The sequence below is a fragment of the Tenrec ecaudatus genome, chromosome 4 (assembly GCF_050624435.1).
Source record: "Tenrec ecaudatus isolate mTenEca1 chromosome 4, mTenEca1.hap1, whole genome shotgun sequence".
Classification (NCBI taxonomy): Eukaryota; Metazoa; Chordata; class Mammalia; order Afrosoricida; family Tenrecidae; genus Tenrec; species Tenrec ecaudatus.
The window spans coordinates 202,726,919-202,747,696 of NC_134533.1; the positions used below are offsets into that span (position 1 = coordinate 202,726,919).

At 57.3% G+C, this 20,778-nt stretch overlaps 2 protein-coding genes across 3 annotated transcripts; both read right to left on the reverse strand.

Moving 5' to 3' along the window:
* Positions 1-475: 475 nt before the first annotated feature.
* CAMKV (CaM kinase like vesicle associated) lies at positions 476-3,613 on the reverse strand. 2 transcript variants are annotated; one of them, XM_075548987.1, is made up of 11 exons: positions 3,519-3,613; positions 3,264-3,395; positions 3,013-3,087; positions 2,659-2,797; positions 2,417-2,537; positions 2,157-2,232; positions 1,919-2,055; positions 1,601-1,679; positions 1,289-1,376; positions 914-1,021; positions 476-826 (listed from the first exon to the last, which is right to left on the reverse strand). In XM_075548987.1, the coding sequence occupies exons 1-11, from the start codon at positions 3,611-3,613 to the stop codon at positions 476-478; spliced, it is 1,401 nt and encodes a 466-aa protein (XP_075405102.1). The 2 variants fall into 2 exon arrangements, with proteins under 2 accessions (XP_075405102.1, XP_075405101.1); XM_075548986.1 differs by having other exon boundaries at positions 476-1,021.
* A 13,886-nt stretch (positions 3,614-17,499) lies between these two features.
* On the reverse strand, positions 17,500-20,514 carry LOC142446174 (uncharacterized). Its single transcript, XM_075547917.1, has one exon. It carries the CDS (start codon positions 20,512-20,514, stop codon positions 17,500-17,502), a length of 3,015 nt encoding a protein of 1,004 aa, XP_075404032.1.
* Positions 20,515-20,778: the final 264 nt, after the last annotated feature.

Here is a 20,778-nt window from a genome sequence, read left to right on the forward strand (position 1 = left end):
CCTTCGTCCCAACCCATGTCCACTCCCAGAGAGAACCTAACCCTGCAGACAGGGCCTCAACAGAGGGCGAGGCCTCAGGGAAAGTACCCCTGTACTGGGGTATTGGGTAGGATGGGGCCCCACAGGGCCTGGCTGAGGGAATCGTGAGGCAAGAAGGGATGAGAAAGGGGAGCAGGGAGCCCCTGAGTATCTCTAGAGCAGCATCCCACAAGGAACAAGAAACCGAAGCTAGCAAAAGACGGAAAAGCCACAAAGAATCCATGCAGGGGCTGGGGCCGGCCCTGCCTCTGGCCTGCCCATCACTCACACACATACACACGGGAGAGAGACAACTTTCCCATGGCTGCCAGCTATGCCCCACCCTGGGGGGGGACAGGAGGGCATCATGCCAGCGACTATATACAGTGAGAAGCCCCCATCCACTTTCCCCCCACCTCCTGTCACTTCCCCACCCCCTCAACACCAGCCTGCCCCCTCAGCTGGCCTCCTTCCTCTGAGACTCCTGGACACAGCCAGCAGCCTCCCCGCCTTTACTAGAGGAGAGCGCCTGGACTGTGGCACCCTCTGGGACTGTGCTGTCCGGCTGGGCCAGAGCCAGCTCAGGGGTGACAGGTGACTTGGGAGCCAATGTGGTGCTACTTTGAGCGGCAGGCACGGGGCCCTCTTCCGTGGCCGGGGTGGTGCTCCTGTCGGTGGCTGGGGTGACGCTCCCGTCAGTGGCTGGGGTCATGCTCCCATCGGTGGCTGGGGTCATGCTCCCGTCGGTGGCTGGGGTGGCACTGCCATCGGTAGCCGGGGTGGCACTACGGTCAGCCGAGGCCACACTCTCATTCTTTGCAGCAAGAGCAGGGTCACCCTCGGCGGTTGGGGTTGGGGCGGCCCCGCTGGCAGCTGCACCCGTGGTCCCACCGGCAGCCCCCAGGGTAGCAGTATCTGTGGCAGGGGCAGGCTGGGCAGCAGTGGCGCTGGACTGCTCCGGCGCCCGGAGCCGTTTCATGAGCGTGGTCACTCGGACAGCCTTCTGGAAGGAGGACAGGGGAGAAAGGCTCCCGGTGAGCCGTTTCCAAAGCTGGGCTCCTTCCCTGGCCGTAGCCAAACCCAGTCTCTTCTGTGGTGTCTGCAGCTGCCACCCTCAGCGCAAGGTCCCAGCTGCTCCAGAGGTCAGCTCTGAGGCAGGGGCTGCGGCTAGTGGCACGTTGAAAAGTTGTGTGGCACGAGGAAAAAGCCCTGGGAGCTCCAAGAGGCACTTGAACCCGCCCAGGAAGAGAGCCAGCTACAACATCCATACCTTCCACTTGGCCCTGGCGAAGTTCTTCTCAATCTGGGCACAGACACCATCCTTAATGTTCTTGTCAGAAGCAGCGTTACCAGAAATCCTGGGAAAGACGAGTGTGTCCAGTCCCGAGGTGGGGACGAGCCTCTGTGGAGACACTGCCCGACACCCCCCTTCCAGGGAGCCCCGGGCAGGGCCTCTGGGGTCGGTGGGAGCTCAAGGCCTGGCAGCTGGCCTGAGAGACGTGAGGAGGGCAGAGGGCGAGGGAATCGAGTGGTGGTCCTCTCCCCCAAACCCACCTCCCACCAGCCTCAGCGCCCCGCTCACCACTCATGGGAGATGGCCTCCTCCGCGGTGATCCGCTGGTCCTGCTCCACCTCCATCAACCGGGTGACCAGGTCTTTGGCTGAGGACAAAGCCAGGGAGGGGGCTCAGTACATGCATGCCCATATCTAACTGTTGAGGGGGACAACGGGGCTACAGTGCAGGAGTGGAATCCAGGGAAGGAGGTTGTGAGCAGAACCTATCCCCTACCGCTGACCCCCCACCACACACACACACACACACACACACACACACACACACACACACACTCCCCACCCCCACCCTCCACCCACCCCTGCTGCACTCTGGCCACCTCCATACCGGCCTGTGAAATGTCATCCCAGTATGGAGAATCAAACTCATAGTCGCCAGCCAGGATCTTTCGGAAGAGATTCTTGTCATGGTTTTCATAGTCGTCTTCCTCGACCTCCTCGTAGAAGGGTGGATTCCCTGAAAGCCTGCAGAGGGGTGGGGGTCGGGGTCACTCAGGATGGGCCGCCGACCACGCAGGTCCCCAGCCCGCCTGGCTCGGAGCCTGCTCCCCTACCCATCTACTCACAGGATGTACATGATGACGCCAATGGCCCAGCAGTCCACGGGGCGTCCGTACCGCTGCCGGCCTACCACCTCGGGGGCTGGAAACAGTATCCATCCGCCAGTTAGTGGGTGCTGGTCTGGCGGGGCCCGCCCCCTCCGCCCCCTCCCTGGTGCCGGACACACTCACGTCCTGCCACGTGGACTTAGTTCCACCCGACCCACAGAGGCTGCTCAGAGGTAGCCCACCATCCCGCCCTGCCCCTGTCGCCTCCCCCTGCTTGCCCAGGTACTCGGGGGTCCCACAGGGGTCTTTGATGAGGCCGTTCTCCAGCTTGGCCAGGTGGAAGTCACTGATGACGATCTTGGAGTTCTTCAGCCGGTTATAGTACACCAGGTTCTCCAGCTACTCCCAGGGGACACAAGCAAAGGAAGGCACCATGAGGGGCTCACAGGCCATGCCCAGTCCCCAAGGTGTTGCCTGGCCGCAGCCTGGCAGTCCACGGACCTCCTGACCTCGGCCTCACCTTGAGGTTCCTGTGCACGATCTTGAGTGAGTGCAGATAGGCCACCGCCTCCAGGACCTGCCGCACCACGTTGCTTGTGTCTCGCTCAGAGTAGTAGCCCTGGTCCAGGATCCAGTCGAACACCTCCCTGCCCGTGGCCCTGAGGGACACCAGCCCCTGAGCCCAGAGCGGGCAGGACGTGGGTCAGGGGCGGGCTTGGGAGGGGTGCCTGCGCCGGGCAGCAGGCTGGGCAAGGCACAGGGGTCCTGGGACCCTAGAGAGAGGGCTTTCCCTGGGTACCGAGGGTGGGGCAGGTGAAGGACCTGGGGCCCGGGAAATCCTGAAATCCCAGACCCCCACTCCCATCCCACTCACAGCTCCAAGAATATGAAGTACTCCTTGCGGGTCACAAACACATCCACCAGCTGCAGGATGTTGGGGTGCTTCACCCTGGCAGTGAGTCAGTAGTTAGGGCCAGGGCAACCCGGAAGAGAGGCTCTGGATGCCACTGTGGGTGTGGATTAACTGACCAGAGACTGATCCTGCCTCGGGCCGCGTGCCCACCACACCCTCCGCCGCTCCCTCCTCTCTTGCCCCCCGCCCCCCGCCCCCCACCTCACACTCACATCTTGAGGATGCCTATCTCGTTCTTGGCCGCCTTCCGCACCTTACGGCCGTCTCTCTTCTGGAACTTCTTGCATGTGTGCATCTTGCCTGTTGTCTTGTCCTTGGCCCGGAAGATCTCACAGAACTCCTCGCTGCAGCCAGCAGGTACCCCACTCAGCCCCCCCGACCTGCTTAGGGGCCACATTCTGTTCTCCCTCCCTCCATTCTCCCACCCTGTGCCCTCCCCACTTGCCCACCAGGCCCCAGTGACTCACGTCTTGATGACCTGTCCCAAGTCATATCTGTCAGTCACCTCTGATGGCTGATTGTAGTTCTTCTTGTCACCCAGAGTCACACACCCAAACGGCATGGCCGGGCCCTGAGCTGTGGGCAGAAAGGCCTGGCTCAGCTGTACCCTTCCCCTCTGATCGCAATATCAGGGCTGCCTCTGGGAGACCCTAGCTAAGGCAAGGGTCAAGCTAAGGGCAGAAAGCCCATCCAGAAGGGCTAATGCTTAGGTGGGTTCGGATTCTACTCTTGCTGTTCTGATTGTACCCCTGGCCATCGGCTTGGCCGCCTGGGCTGCCACAGCCCCCATTAGGAAGCACGTCCAAGCAGGAGAGCCACGACGCTAGACGGGTTTCGATGAACTTAGCACTAAGACGGACTAGGAAGGAAGACCTGGGGATCTATTTCCAAAAATCACCCAATACAAACCCCACAGACCATCATGATTGATCTAACCTGTAGTCGATCCTAGGTTGTGGGGTAGGTGGGGGGGGGTCTGGGACCGAGTATCCTTGTGTTCTATTGGGTTGGGTTCTTCATGAGTCAGGGGCAGACGCCGTGGCACCTACCACCACTGCCGCCTCCTCCACCACCACCACCACCACCAAGGACAAATGTATGAGACGTATGTGTCAGAGGACAGTTTTGCCTTACACGCATTCAAAAATCTCTATCAAAGGATCTCTTTATGAAAAATCTCTTGAAATGTCACAGATTAAGGGGACTCTAGTCACCCACCCCACCCCCCATCAGATTGCCAGAGATGAAAGGTCTGTGGGCTCCAAAGGTGGGTGAATGTGGCAGCAGGAAACTGCTGGTAGAAGGTAACTCTCCTTTGAAAGTGGTTTGGCGGGAAGTTCTTCAGGTGAAACATACTCCATGAACCGGCACCTAACCAGGTAAGGAAGTCCAAAAGGAGTGCTGTCTACAGGGTCACCGAGATCAGATCGTTAGTACAGCTAAGGTATCCAAATGTGAAACTATGGTTTCTGGACGTAGACATACACTTCGGAAAACATGTCCATCTCCCCTGCCCGCCCCCGATGAACTCCACACTCGGATCGACACCACTGCACCACGGTGGTGTGGGCATCCCTGTGGGACTCAGGCTTGTACCTTTTCCGTGGTTTTTTTTGGGGGGGGGTTGCTTTGCATTTGGAGACGCAAGAACAGGGTCATCAGATGGAGGAGGGCATGGGTTTCCCAACACAACCCTCCGAGGAGGGCATCCCTCACTCCCCTTGAAGAGCTAGCTGGTGCCTGATCAAGATGGGGAACATTCCCTTGGTGCAATTTTCCCGGTCACTTTCTGACCAATGTGGCTTTCGCTTTTCTTGAAGTATCTTCGTAATAAGCCCTCATGGTAGCTCTGTGTCTTTTGAGAAAATCCATGAAGATGGCCTCTTTGGGATCCCCCAAATCAGTGGCTATAACTTTTCTTTTTAAAAAAATCATTTATTTGAGGCTCTTAGAGCTCTTATAAAATCTATACATCAATTGTTATCAAACATATTTGCACATATGTTGCCATCATTATTTTCTAGACATTTACTTTTTATTGAGCCCTTGGTATCAGCTCCTTGTTTTTCCCTCGGGAACTCTTGATAAATTATTATTATTTTCATATTTTATACCGACTGCTGTCTCCTTTCCCCCATGTTTTCTGTTGTTCGTTCCCCCTGGAGGGGTGTGTGTGTGTGGTTATGTGTCGATCATTGTGATGGGTTCTGCCTTCCTCCCCGCCTCCCCCCTATCCTTCTGGTATTGCTATTCCTGTTCCTGGATTGCTATACCTTTCTGAGCTGACCTCTTTGCCCAGCAGATCCCCTCAAAAGCCACTGTTTTGATTGGACCCTGCTCTCTGGATCATCTTCATTAGCTTCCATCTTGCTTAAAAGACCGATGGAAAGATTAGCCCTTTGAGCTAGCCGGTCTTCCTGCGACACTTCATTTGAAGGCACGCTGATGGTGCTAAGCCAACTGTATCACAGAGGGAATCTGTCTGCAGCCATCCACTGATTGCAGACATAGCTAAACACGGTTTGTTTGGGACAAACCCAGGCATGTATGGACCAAAACCTTAGCAGCAGGACTTTTGAACTTACCCTCACATATACCCTACAAAGAAGAGTCTACTTATGTATCAGGATGTGCTCATAGTCTCCCCAAGAACAGGGCCCTTGGACACCCTTCGAGCCTGGAGCCCGACTCTCCCTCATGGCTCATCTTTCAGCTAAGGGATAGACAGGGCTGTCATGTAGGTCCAGGGAGGGAGGTCGACGCTCATGAAAACCACCAGACCTCTAAGATCGAAGGGACAGCATTTGCCTAGGAATACAGTCTGAAGGCAGGAAGGGGTAGGAGGGACGGACACGCAAACGGTAAAGACCCGAGTAGCAGGAAGGATGCTGTCACATTCCAGGGGTCTCAGTCCACATCACAAAACAAAATTGCAGATGAGTTGTTGGATGGCCAGCCGTCTCTTCACAATAAAAAGCCTTAAGAAATGTTCATCGCAGTCATGTGCCTAATTGCTCCAAACTGGAAACGGCCTGAATATCCAGCAACCGAAGGAGGCACTGTGGCCCAGTCACACAGTAAAACGATCCAGCCATGATAAACTGTAAAACAGCAAAGGGGACACAGATGGTACAGGTGAACCCGAAATCCCTAGTGGCAAAATTGGGTGAGCGCTCAGCTGCTCACGGGAAGGCTGGAGGTGGAAAGCTACCCAGCGGTGCCTTGGAAGAAAGGCCTGGCCACCTGATTCTGAAGAACCAGCACCGAAAGCTCTACAAAGCAATTCTGACTGGAGGGCAACTTTTAGACACGAGCGTGGAGCCCTGGGGGTACAGTGGTGACACGTCGGGCTGCTAACTGCAAGATCAGCAGTTCGAAACCACAGCTGCTCTTTGGGGAAAAAAACGAGGCTTTCTACTCCCATTCATTCAGATTTACAGTGTTGGGAACCCACAGGGGCAATTCTACTCTGTCCTGTAGGTAGGTGGCAGCATGGAATTGTTTTCCCATTACAACAAAGCCCCTGTGCATTCTTCAAAGGGGTGTCCCATGGGGATTGACCGAATGGCAGTGAGCGATTTTTGTTTTCATATGTGTAGTATGATGGACTTTCTTGGCATCTACACTGTTTACCCACTGCTATCAGAGGACAGAGTAGACCTGCTCCTTCGGATTTCCAAGACTGTATGTCTTTACCGGTGCAAAGAGTCTCATCTTTCTCTCAAGTGGCTGGTGGTGGGTTTGAACCACCGGCCTTGTAGTTAGCAGCTGTATTCCTAGGGCTCCTTTTAAGGATATGAACACAGTAGCAAAACCATAAATAAAGTTCGGAGTCAGGTCAGGGTTGCCGCAAAGAGAAGGGGAGAAGCAGTGACAGAATCTGGACACCTGGCGTGGGAGATTCTGGGGGCCCATTTCCGAGCCTGAGTGGTGGATACACAGGTGTTTGCTTTATCATAATTTGTAAAAATGTACACAGGAGATTTGTGTATATACCTGGATTTTTGTTCGAGTTCACAATTTAAAAAAATAGTAATAGAGAGTAATGGAGAACCCACAAGGTTCTCAACTTGTAGGTCGAGACCCCTTTGGGGGTCGAACAACCCTTTCACAGGGGTCACCCGATTCATAACAATAGCAAAATGACAGTGATGAAGTAGCCACGAAAATAATTTTATGTGTGGGGTCACCACCACACGAGGACCTGTACGAAAGGGTTGCGGCGTGAGGAAGGTGGAGAACCGCTGTCCTAGAGAGTATGGTCCTCAATACTGAGGACTATTAAAAAGATTATAGCACATCGGAAACGTGCTGCCACAGACCAGCCCCTGAGGTGCACCGTTAAGTGAAAAAGCAGAAAGAAAGAATGGAGCCCAGAGCATTCTACTTCCGAGGTAAAAATCTTAAACACGCGTGAAAACATTGCTCAAAGACACTGACGAAAACAGGATGTTCTTTGGGTCAAAGAACTTAGTGGCAGAGGGGCAGGTTTATCTCTTTAAAAAATTTTTAAAAATCATTTTATTAGGGGCTCATACAACTCTTAGCACAATCCACACATACATCAATTGTGTAAAGCACATTTGTACGTTCATTGCCCTCATCATTCTCAAAACATTTACTCTCCACTTAAGCCCCTGGCATCAGCTCCTCATCATTCTCAAAACATTTACTCTCCACTTAAGCCCCTGGCATCAGCTCCTCATTTTCCCCCCTCCCTCCCCGCTCCCCTGGTTTATCTCTTTTGTTGTTAATTTTCTGTTAGCCTTTTGGCTACATACTTATTTTTATTGATTTAATAAAAGCATTGCTAAAAATAATAAAAGCATTGCTTATGAAAACATGTACAACAAATCACCAACTCAACAAAGTCTACGGGTTTAAACTAGTGACCTCTGTTCTAGTCTTTAAGTGACACCCCCTTGGACCCTGACAGACTTTCTCAAAGGACACAAGACATCCTGGGGGCTTATCAGGAAGAAGTTTTAAGGAAATTGAAAACGGCACTGGTCAGAAAAAGTCTGGGAGAGTTGTTTGCTTGAGAAATGTTTTCCCATTGGGACAACGCCCAGCTCATTCTTCAACCGCAGCCAGGGCTGTCGTGTCCTGAGGATTTCATTGGGAAATCTCACCCTTCAGTTCTCATCCTGCCCGCACCCCCCAAACCCAAAGAACAGGATGCCTGAAAGGCTCTTCAGGCGAACCCCGCAAGGGTGCCACAAGCGCTATTTCGATGGGACGTAAATTGAAGAGTGCAGCGTTCCCCAGGGAGGCTTAGAGAGATGCAGACATCCCCTTCGAAGCGCGTGGACGAGATGGAGGAAATGGCGGGCAGTAACAGCTGCGCATTTGGACATTTTTGTTGAATAAAGGTTTCGAGGATTTTGTAGCAATACGTTTGGACTTGCCCTCCTGTCCGCATGCATTTCAACTTAAAACAAACCACCGATACCCTTTTCCACACGACTTTACCACCATCGGTAAATATTTAATGACTATAGTCACAGGCACAGTACCTGAGGGACCCTTCCAAGGGAGAACCCCATCTGGGTGGAGAAGAGTAGACCTGTTTTAAGACGCGGCGGCAGTAAGCCTGGACCTTAAGGAAGGGTTAAGGGTTAGGCAGAGAGCACGCAGGGCTGACAGTCAGCAATGGCTGGACTGGCATGGCATGCCCATTGCCTCTCTGCCGAAGCCCTCAGGGGTCGGCCCATGGCTGGGCATTTCAGGACAGCAGGGTGCAGCTGTCTTCATGGGCTGCAGGCTTGGGGTGCCCTGTAGCCGTGGCTCTCAACCTTCCGAGTGCCGTGACCTTTTCCTACAGTCCCTCATGTTGTGGCGACCCCTCCCCAACCATAAAATTATTTTTGTTGCTACTTCATCACTGTCATTTTGCTACTGTTAAGAATGGGGAGACCCTGAGAAGCGCTGCTCTGGAGGATGCTGCTCTGTGGCTCTGCACCCTGCCAGCTACAGCCCAGCCCACACCTGTGGCAGTCAGGCGGGGTGGGGGGGGGGGGGGGAGAAAGGCTCATCTTGAAGCTCTTGCTCCGAATTAACTTTGGGAGAGGGAGCTGGATGCTGCTCGTCTCTAGCCTTTTGTGGAGCCTTGAGCTACCTGGTCAGGGAGGCGCTGAGGTCGGAGCAAACTGCGCTGAGGCTGCCCTTCATGCTCTGCCTCTGCTGACCGTGCATGCTCTCCCTCCCGACGGATCAGCACTTGCTGTGCACACAGCTGGGCTAGCAGGAGCCCCTGCTACCTGCAGGGAGAACACCACCTCTCGTCTTCCCAGAGGGCGAGGGCGCCAGCGTGGAGCCAGAGGGACACTCTGCTAGCCAGGATCCAAGGCCAGGGCCAGAGGAGCCCCGTGGTCAGCCCTGGCTGCTCTCACTTCTTCCCCAGGCTCCCGGTCTCCCTCAAGTCGGCCACAGCATTCGGGAATACAGCCTGTCATTCCCTCATCTGGGTGGCTCAGGCTCAGGGAGCCTCATGCAAGTCAGGGCTGAAGCCATCTTGTGAAGCATCAAAGAAGCAAACAAGAGAAGCTTTGAAAATCATCCCCAACTGAGTGTCTTTTGCCGACACAGCCACAGTCCTGCTTCTGGGTCTGCGGGGAGGCGAGTGAGGTGAGAATGCTGCTCTTGTAGTTGAGAGCCATGGCTCTGCCTCCCACCACGGGCAGCCACCTTGCTCTGTACCCAACAGCGGGGGGTGGGGGGTGGGGGGGAAGAGCCAGGATGGGTCCTTGCCCTGGCTCTGGTGGGCAGCAATTCCCTTCCCAGGCTGGGTTCTGAGGGCCAGGCGCTGGGCAGGAGGGTGGTGCCTTAGCCTGCAGTTTCCCCGGGAGGAGCCAGGAGGGATCCATGCCCTAGATCCCTTGCTTTGCTTCTCTCATTCCCTGTGACAGGAATGCCCTTCCCCCAAAGCCTCCCCTCAGAATCCTATGATTTGTCACAGCAGAGTTATTTATAACATAAAAATAACCGGCAACTACCTAAATGTCTACCAACAGGTGATTTGCCAGTTTGGCTGTGTCCTCTCCATGGCAGGAAGCATGGGCACTGGCCGAGGCACCCGCTGCCTGCCTCAGCCTCCCCCCGGAGCAGCCTGTATAGGAATGAGGTGCCGAGATGAATTTCCTCTTCCAGGGTGATTTCTGACATTATAAGGCTGTTTGTGCAAGACGGTGTCTAAAACAATCCTGCTGCTCCCAGACCAGGCTCAAAATGTTGCTCCCCTGAGACGCCTTCCTCAACCCCCACTCCACCAACACCAACAGCTCCCTGTCCTGCAGGCCAAGGCATGGGAGGTTTTACATATGCCTGGCCCAGATCCTGGCCCCGGCTCTTGGTGGTCAGCTAGTCATGTATATGCACCTGGGCCCATGGGGGTCCCAATTTGCCCCAGGGTCTGTCTCCACCACAAAAGGCTAGACCTCTGCTCACAAACTCAGATCAGGCTGGCGCCATGGCCTGCTGGCTGGAGTGGGCCAGGGCCAGGAACAGATTTGCCCTTGCCCCTATACCCCAGCCACCTCGATCTCAGCTAGCTACACTTCTCACCAGTCCAACTCCATTTACCTAAGGATGTCCGGAACTGGCTCCAGGGGTGAGAGAAGGGAGAGACACCTACTTCCAATGAATGCCTTGGTTCCCTCAAACCCTACCCACTCACGACACCATCTGCTTCCCACTGCCGCTGCCTGGGAGGCCTCCGGTGTGTGCAACAAGCCTTTGCTGGCTTGTATGGGGGTGGGGGACACTTGGCAGAGTGGGGTTTGAATTTCTCAACCCCTATGCCTCAGACAGTCCAAATGCAAGCCCTACGAAGAGAAACCAGCAGCCTGGGCTCCGTCTCAGGCCCAATGAAGACATGTGCCACGGGGCACAGGCGCCCATGGCAGCCGTTTCCCAGATGTGACACCTTCCTCTGGCTGCAGAACCCAGCACTGTACACGGGTGGGGGGGGGGCAAAGTTTCCTTAGGGGTACTGCCCACTGGCTGCCTCTCAGAAAGCCCCCCAGGCCAGCCACTCTCCATTAGTGTCAGCCCCTTGGGGCTCATACTGGGCTCAGGGAATTGGGCTCAGGGAATTGGGCCTCAGGCAATTCTGAGGGCGCCTCTGCCTGCTGTGCCCTGGTAATGAGTGGTCCCCCTTGAGGCCTGACTGCAGCCTTAGGCAAATCTGGCCCAGCAGAAGCCTGAGTGAGGCAGAGGCTAGCTCAAGAGGCCCAGCTATCCCACACGGAGATCATGCCCCTTCCTCTATTGGGGTCAGCTGAGTTCAGGTCCCACCTCTCCTGGTTTTCCCCAGCCTCTCAGCCCCATGTAGGCTCCTGAGCTTGCAGTAAATCCAGGGAGTACGAGAGGCACCCAGGAGGCTTCCAGCTGCCTCCCAACGACTGACTGTGGGCAACACCTCCCAATTTAGTGGCAGCTGTGAACACCAGCCTGCAGGCACCCCTTCCTGTTCCCTGCTGTCTCTCTCCCTCTCTCTGGAGCTCAGGCTGCTTCCTGATGCAGTGGATATGGCCAGGCCCACAGCTGCCTGGCCCATAGCGCAGGCTTCACTTGCAGAGCCAGAGACATTGGAGGCCTGGCCACGTCCTGAGTCTGGGTTTCCAGGCAGAGCTAAATGTTTAGTCCACCATTCAACAGCTTCAGGGGATTGGTCAGGGAGGTAGCTTGGGGGCCTCAGGCCCCAACTAAACCATGAATGTCCACAGCTCCTGGGGCTTATTCTCCCTGTTCCAGGTAGGGGGCATCTCTTCAGTCTCAGAGGTGGGCATACAGTGCAGCACTACTTCTAGAAAGTTCAGCCCTTGTCATGCAGGCAGAGACAAGAGCCAGCTGGTCTTTCCCAGGTACCCTGCTTTCCTGTGTACGGAAACAGGCAAATGCAGAGGAAAGCACTGGAGTCAAGTGTTGCTATAGTCATAGAAGTTTTAAAACATAGGGAGGGGAAAAGGAGAGGTATTGGCGAGCCCCCCTCCCCAATAAGTCTGAGACTTTCTTTTGCTTTCTTCCTTATAAGGAGTTTCTGTGATACAGAACCATCCAGAAGGGGAAGTAGGGGTACTGAGAGACTTTAGAAAAAAGGGAGAGAGAGAGAGAGAGAGAGAGAGAGAGAGAGAGAGAGAAAAGCAGAGACAAAGCAAAATCCGTGATGGAGGGGATACCAGGAGGCAAGAAAGGAGGTGCCGTCACAGAAGTGGCTTATGGGTGCCCAGCAGAGCCCTCAGGCTCCCATAGCCATAGGCTCTGAGCACCTAGGTCAGAGCTGTCCCTGGTGCTGGTGCCTGAACCTTTCATACCAAACCCTCCTGAGCTAGGTGTGCAAGCTGTGGGGAAGTAGACTGTCACAGCCCCTCAGCCCGGGCATCATCAGGCTCTCTCGCTGTCATCAGAGACACGAGGCAGGTCCCACATATGGAAGGCACTGGAGTAGAGGGATAGAAAGGAGGCCCAGAAACCTGGCTGCCTCTGTTCACAGCGATTCCTCTCAGGGGACCCAGCTCTACCCTCCACTTAGCCAGGCCCCTCACCGGCAGCTCTCCCCAGACCCTGGGTCCCAAGGACCCTTCCTGCACCTCAGCCCAATCCCCCTGTGGTGGATTCTGTCAGGGGAGGGCTCCAAGAAGCACCTCAAGCAACCTAAGTCTAAAACAACTGCAGGGCCCTGCCCCTATGCCTCAGTTTCCCTGGACAGAGATCAAGGGCTTGATGGTCTCCTCCCAGAACAGGGAACTGCTTGCCTGCCTAGGAGGGATGGCCAGGACACAGGGCTGGAGAGAGCATGGTAGACATGTGAACAGCCAGCTTAGGGCCCCTGGGGCGCCATCCCAAATGCCATGAGAGAGAGAGAGAGAGAGAGAGAGAGAGAGAGAGAGAACACCCCACTTCACCCAGGGACCAGCTTGGCACTGAAGGAGAGGGAGACTCTAATTTTCAGCTGAGGAAACCAGGGCCCGCAGGTGGCTGGAGCTGGCAGGAATCAATTAAAGGGGGGGAAGGGGGAGGTGTCCGCAGGGGGCTCTAGGAGGCTCAAAGCTTAAGCGTCTGAGAGTGGAGTGCAGACAGGGGCAGGGATGCTTTAGACACAGGACAGGGACAGAGGACAGAGGGCCTGGCTCCCTAGCAGGGACCTGGGGTAGCAGGCTCTTCTCATAGGAATGGGGGGTGGGAGGTGATGCTGTGTGGACAAAGGCAGTGAGGAGTGGGGGGTTGGGACTCAAGAGCCAGGGTCTCCGCCAGACACTACAGGCTCATCTCACAGTTTGAGCCCCAGGCGCCCCCTGCCAGGCACCCCACCGTGGTGTCACTTTGACCCCCTTCCCCAGCGCTGCTCGCCTCCGCTGGCTCAGTGGCACAGCGCACACATGCGGAAGGCGCACGTGTGAGCGCCAAGCCCCGCACCCCAGTGGGAACATGTGCTGCTCCCACCCCCACCCCCACCGCGCACGGTGCCCCAGACCCGCGCTGGCCTCCACGTGAAGGCTTACAGCTGGAAGTAGACTGTGGGGTGAGGGGCCGTGGTCCCCAGGGGCTGGGGACCTAGCTCCCCATCCCGCTGCAGCCCCGCCCAGCCCCTGTCGGGTTGTCGCCCATAAAGAACTCTCCGTTGTCATGGAAATTAGTGACTGCTTCGCGGGAGCGAGGGGGCCAGCTGGGAGGGGCTGGAGGCAGCTCTGGGAGCGGGGAGGGCTGGCTGTGCCCTCGGCCCCCCCCCATCTGCGAGAGACACCACGAAGCGTGGAGGGGTAGTGTTTTCACAGTTCGGAGCCCAGCAAGCCGGAGCCGGAGGGGAAAGCGGGGGGGGGGGGGTGTCTGTCTGGACCACAGGCGGACCTGCCCCGCTTTCCCCGGGACCCCAGCCCGAGGCGACCAGGAACTTTAGACCGACCCCGCACGCCGTCGCCTCCGAATCTGCAGAGCCCGCGCGCGCCGGCCCGATCGGGACCCCGAGCCCTCGCCGCGGCCTCGCGCCCCCCAGCGCCCCGAACCCCGGGCCGCTGGCGCTCAATCCCCCGGATCTCCCCAAGGTGCGATCCGGAGGCTGGCCCCGAGCCCCGGCCGGCCGGCCCGCCCCGCCCCGCCCCGCCCCGCACCTGCAGCGCCGGTCCGTCACCGGGAGGAAGCGACCGCGGGCTCAGCGGGGCGCCGGGCGCTCCGGGGGCGGCGGGCAGAATCCGCTCCGGGCACGCGGGGCAGACGCGGCGCAAGCTGCAGCCGCTTCGGCTTGAGAACCTCTAGCATCGCGCGCCGCTCGCCAGCACCGGATTCGCACCCCGGGCCGGGGGCGGGCTGTGGGCGGGGCCTCGCTCCCATCGCCCCGCCCCGCCCCGGGCCCAGGAAGCGCCTGAGGCTGGGATCCCACGCGCTGGCTGTGAAGAAGCTGGATGACCGCGAAGCCCGGGGACACTGACTGCTCTGTGCGGTCCTCCAACTCCCCAACTGGCAACAAAGGCCGAGGGGACCCTTCCTATGTCCATTGTAGGTAGCAGGGTTTAAATGGCAAGGGGGGGTGGGGTGGGAGCTGCACAAAAGTCTCTCTCAGAAGGCAGGCAGTTTCTAGGAGTGGGGCAGCGGCCAGTCCCCCAAAGCCTAAAGGAGAGAAGCAAGTGGGCAGTCAGTCACTGGCTAGGAGCACATGGTGTGTGTGTGTGTGTGTGTGTGTGTGTGTGTGTGTGTGTTGTCAATTGTCAATGAGAGTGGCACAGCTTCTTACCCCAGCCCACTTCCTAAGCTGGCAAGGCCAAAGTCTTTTCCAGTAGTCCCTGCCAGTTTGGTCGGACCAGTCTGCCTGCCCCTGTGTGGCACAGAACTTCCCACTTGATAAAAACTGACTGCAACATGGTGTGGATGCTGCTTGCTCCCAAGACGAATCAATATCAACTCTTTCATGTGCAATACCACTACCAGGGACACACAGACCTGGGAGAACACCCAGGTGCCCTGCCAGACCTGGCCACCCAACTGGAGCGAGCTCAGCATTGCCAGCAGGAAGCTTTCAAGGAAGCCTTTAGACGGTTTTCTGGCTTTGGTTGGCATGAGACCCAGTGCCTGAAGGTCAGGTCTAGGCCTCTCTGCTCCTCCTGCCCCCTCCCAGTGAGTCTTCTGGCCTGGCTCAGGAGGGAGGGTGGACCCACGTCAAGGGGGTGTTTTTCTCCCACAGTGAGGTTTGGTACCCCTGTAGGGTTCCTCATGGCTGATAGCAAGAGGGACTGACCAGGTGAGGATGGGCTCACCTGAGGGATGAGTAATTCTAACAAAGCCCCTCAATGTCTCCCTCCAGAAGGGGTGTGTCAAAGGGATCCTTAAACCTGTACCTGGCTTTGGGTCACTTCATTCAGCCCTGGGGGCTCTTTTGGGCCTCAGGACATCAAGCCCCTCACTGAGCCAGAGTCTCCTGGGAAGCTGGCAGCTGCAGGGCTAAGCTGACTCCTCATCTTGGGAGTCCGAACTGACTCGATGGCAGTTTTGGGTTTTCTTCTTCGTTAATGTCTCCAGCATGAATGGATGTGGCATGGTGCTGGGTCCTTTCTATCACCTGCCTCACCTGCCTCCTGCCCTGTCAGCAATGGCTCTCTGAATAAGGCGGAGCCCCTGAAGGATGTCACACATGGGTTTTGCCTTGGCTAGTTATGCAGCCATCAGTGGGAAGCCTGTGGGGAAGCTGTGAGGAGGGACTTTGAGGCAGGGAGAAGGGGTGACTCCCTGGAGCCCTGCTGTTGTTGGCAGTACTCCACCTCTTCTTGGTCTTGTGTGTGTGTGTGCGAGAGAGAGGAAGAGAGCACGTGTCAGGGTATATGAGCACGTGTGTGTGTGTGTGTGTATGCTTGCGCTCTTGTACCAAGGGAGATGGCATAGCACCGTGTGCATAGTGGTGCTCAAGGGCACGTGTGTCTGCATTCAGTGTGCACCCAGGCATGCCTGCCCGCACGTGTGTGTAGATGCTGTGGCTGGTCCCTGGAGCCGCTGGTCCTCCCCGCCTCTCTTCCTGCCTGACAGCATTGTGGAGGCTGAATCTGGGGGAGCACCATCAGGACATGAGAACACAACATGGAAGGGGTGCATTGAGCCTGGGGGACTGTTTGGGGGAGCAGAGCAGGGGTTGTAATGACCCTACATAGCAGGTTGTTCCCAGTACCCCCACCCAGGGCAGCCCTTCACCAGTGTGTAAGAGCCACCAGGTCTTTGCCTTCTAAGTGGGCAAGCTGAAGAACCAGGGGGCTGTAGCTGGGGGCATGATTTCTCCCATCAGCCCCCAAGCAGGAAGGCGCATGAAGGGCAGGGTTGACTCCAGGGTTTTGGTGTTAATCTCTAGCTGCCCTCTTCACAGGAGACAGGGTGTAGTAGTGCCCACAGAATGTTGTCCTCTCAGCTCGTCCAAGTCCTGGACTGGGCCAACCTCGAGCTGCATTCCTACCATTCCTTCAGAGCCAGTCAGGGCAGGATCTGGGATAGCCTTGGCATTGTTCGTCCCCTCCCCCCACCCACACACACACCTCTGTGAGGATTCCCTGTGGTGGAGGCCTGTGCCTGGCCATCACCCTACAGACAAGGGCTACCTGAAGGGGCTCAATGTTGACAAGTCTGACTCAGCACAGCAAGGCGATCGATTGAGGGGCCAGGGGGCAAACAGGGACGAGCCTCTATGTCCACTCTGGGCAGAACACAGGCTCACTCATCCACTCAGATTGTGCCCTCCCTCCGCCCATGAGCCAGGCCGTATCTACTCCATCCCATAACAGGACACCAAAGACCAACACTGACCCCATGCCCTTATACTCTGGCTGGCCAACAGGAGCCCCTGCCAACCCGGCACAGAATTCCAGCCAAGATTCAGATGCTAGGAGGCACCTGCATCGCCAGGCCAGCTCTCCAAGAAAGCCAGGGACTCTTGCTGGGGACACACACTAGGGGCCCAGTCATCTTCAGAACGGTGTGGTTGTTGGTCACGAGGCTCACCTCAACCCCAAGATGGGGCAGGCAAGCACTTTTCCCTCCAGAGCTTGGGGAGTGGGCTCCTCCCCGCTCCTCCCCCCACCCCAGCCCTCTCGTGACTCACTCTTGGCTGTGTGGGTTATTACATTATGTTTGAAGTTGCCATGGCAACCAGCTGGCAATCAAGGGTAATTGCACTTGTCACCAGGGCAACGGGGCAAAACCCAGCACCAGCCACTCTCTGTGGTTGCCCTTGGGGTGCAGTAAAGGTCAGGCCATACCTGAGCCCATGCCAGCTGAAGGGCTTGAGGGCTCTCTGGAAAAGATGAGATAACCAGGGCCCACGGAATTTGCCTGTCAGAGGCAGGCTATGCCTTGGGAAGACCAACACCCCCCCCACCTACCTACAACTCAACACCTGGACCCCTAGTCTTCCTGTACCACCTGTGCCTGAAACATGCTCCAGTGCCCAAAGGAAGCCAAGCCAGAACTTTTATAGGCTCACAGGTGATACTTATAGATGGCCCACGGGCCTTCCTCCTCATACTCACGACGGCTGAGCCACAGGTTCTGGAAGGAGTCCCGGGATGCCAGCATGGAGCCCCCGAGCCAGGCAGCGAGGGCACGGTGGGGAGAGGCCAACACAGTGGCCCTGGGGCCCAGCTCCTGTCTCAGGCGCTCGGGGAAGCCCCTCAGCAGGGTGCTGCCCCCATCCAGCACCACGTTGGCCAGTAACTGCTCTTGTTGCTTGGCCTCCAGCTGGCTGATGCTCAGGAGGGCTAGCTGGGGAAGACCCGGCTGGCTGAGTCCTAGCAGGTTGGGCTGGAAGAGGGCCTCAGGGCAGCGGAAGCGTTCAGAGCCTAGTGTGATGACCCGCTGGTCAGGGAGAACAAAGTCCACCCCAGCCTGAGCCTGGGGGCCGTTCATCTCAGCTGCCACGTCCATGGCCACATAGCAGCTGACCTCCTTCATCTGGTTGAGCAGCCCCGTCTTGGGCGAGGCATGGCCAACTGCCAGTAGCAGCTGAGCAAAGTACTCAGTGAGGTCAGAACCCGCGATGTCCAGCCGGTAGGTATCCAGAGGGGCCATATCCCCCGTGAGGATGGGTGTCACGTAGGAGGTGCCGTAGCCACTGCCCAACACCAGCCCAGAGGTGCGCCCGTAAGCATAGAGCGCCAGCAGGGCCTGACACACAGTCTGCATGGCGGGCACATGGAAACGCTCAAAGAGGATCTCAGCGACCTTCTCCCGGTTGGTGCGAGGGGAGACTGGCGAGTCCGCCACCAGCACCGCTAGCTCCTCAGGCTGCATGCGCAGCCGGCAGTAGAAGAGGTGCTGCCACAAGACCTCCAGGGCATCCCAGTCGGAAACCACGCCTCGGTTCAGCACGGGGTAGGAGCCCTCTTGGTCTTCGGAGACTACATACCTGGGCTGGCTCTGGGCTGGATGCTGGAGCCGCTGGACACGGGAGGGCACGAGGCTGAGGATGTGGTCCTCCCCAGCCAGCCCGCATTTGGTGAAGCCTGTGCCTGTGTCTATCACCACGGCCGCCGTGTCCTGGTAGGTGCCCGGGGAGTGGCGGCAGATCCCTGGGGATGGCGATGGCAGAGCATCCCCGGTGGACACCAGCTCACTGCATGTCCCGTTGACCAGGCCGAGGCGAGCAGCCACTGCTGAGCGTGTGATGCCATCAGCTATCATCTTGAGCCGGGCATTCTGGGAGTCGGTGCCTACCATGGCCACGGGCATGACGTTGTAGCCTGTGCCAGGCGTGCTGAAGGTGATCAGGGAAAGATGTTCCTCCTGGCCGCTGGGAGAGCTGCCATGTTGCCATGTGAGTTGGGGCATGCTGGAGACTCGAGTTGCCCTGGCACTGACCCCTCTGCTCACACAGAAACAAGCCTCCTCAGGGGCCAGGGGCACCCGAAGTACCCCCACAGGAGCAGGTAGGCTCACGGACTCGCCTTCCTGACACAGGCTGGAGGCCTGTCCAGGCTCTTTGGTTATAAGGAACCCTTTTGAGGGAGTGGGCTCCTTGGTGTCTTGGGGCCCTCTGGAAAAGGGGGGCTGCCCCTTGGGAGTCCCCTGCTGAGTGAGAAGCAGCTGCCCAGGAAGGGGAGGCTGCTTAGCAGTGAGGGGCTGTGTCGGTGGGGTGTGGAGGAAGAGCTGACCGGGGGGCTGCTCGGTGGAAGGGTGCTGATCAATGAGAGGGGCCTGGCCAGCAGGGAGGGTCTTCTGGGCCAGAGGGGGCTGTTCAGCTAAGGGGAACTGACCAGTGAGGGGCACCTTCACAGCACCTTCGGTAGGAGGATCATTGGAGTGCACGGAAATGACATCCTCTGTTTTGTGATGGCCCGTGTCCTCCTGAGACAGGGTCGGGGACAGTGCCCGTGAATTGGTTGGAGGAGTCGGCTGTGGAATCTGCTCTGAGTTCATCCACTGCAGTTTCTTGGTTTGGACCATGGAGGCCTCTGGCATCCCTGAGGTATCGAGCACCCAGATGGTGTGACTGGTTTCATGTTTGTCTGCATCGGATTTGGGCCAGTCGGGACTGGTGACTTGAGTCAGTACCCTCTCGCCAAACTGCATCGGCATCCCCAGTGGGATGGGCCCAGTGAACATTCCAAGTCGGATGGGAGTCGCGGTCCCAGGGGAGTTCTGTAATTCCATGTTGAGCTTGGCCTCCTTTGGAAGTAGGGCCACCTCTCGGTAGCTGCCAGACGAGAGACTGGAAGGCACAGGGCTGGACAGCACAGGTGTGGTGGACCAGAAGCCCAGGCGGCTGCTGTCAGGGGAGTGGATGGGCATGACAAAAGACCGCAAATTCTCCGGGACACCGATGGATGGGTGGTTGGGTCGGACGCCCACTAACACTGCCCGTGAGCCCAGGGGATCATGACACAACAGCCCCATCCTGCTGTTGCCTGTGGCCATGTCAAACACCAACACACGGTCTTCCAAACCTTCCTGGAGCTGGCAGGTGGGGACATTGGAGGTAGGGATCTGTAGGGCTTCCCTGGGAGCCTGGATGGGGGGCTCTCTGTGGCAGGCTGCTTGGTGGGCAGACGGTGGCACCGTGGCATAGGTATTGTTGCAAACGTTAAGGGGCTGCTGCTCTGGCTGAGAGTTAGATCCTTCCTGGTGAATCTTCTGGGGTCTCGGGGCTTGTGGGGATTCTGGGCCCAGAGTTGAGTTGCCTGGTCCCACCAAGGGCTTCTCCAGCAGGCTGTCAGGTTGCTCAGGTAGTACCTGCTTTCCGGTAACCTTGTGCTTCTGGGCATGGTCTGGGGTCTTTATGAGAAGGGGGTTGGTGCTGGGAAGCTCCTCCTGAGACTGGAAGCACACTTTGTCCTGGCAGGATACCCCCACTTTAGAAGACTCCAAGAGGGCTGTCCACTGGTTGTCACACTTCTGGAGCTGGGGGTCTTGGGACTGATTCTTGCTGAGAGCAATGGTGTCTATTGAGTGGTCAAAAGTGTAGGGGTGAGGGTCTGCCATCACGGACACTGGGGCCATGTCCGGAACTGTAGTTGGAGGAGGCAGCGACATAGAAGCAGCGGTCGTTTGAGCTGGACGTGGCCACTGACCTTGGCCTTGACCTTGGACTGGAGCCTGGCCAGAGGCCTGAGCTAGAATAAGAAGAGGATCCTGCCCTAAAGCTGCCCCATCCTCCCCTGAGGGGAAATAGGGGAGCCACCGGCTCTTCCTCGTGCTTACCGGGGCCTTCTGGTCAGCCACAAGGGGGCCTTTGCCCCAGCCCACCAGGACTTTGGATGGGGC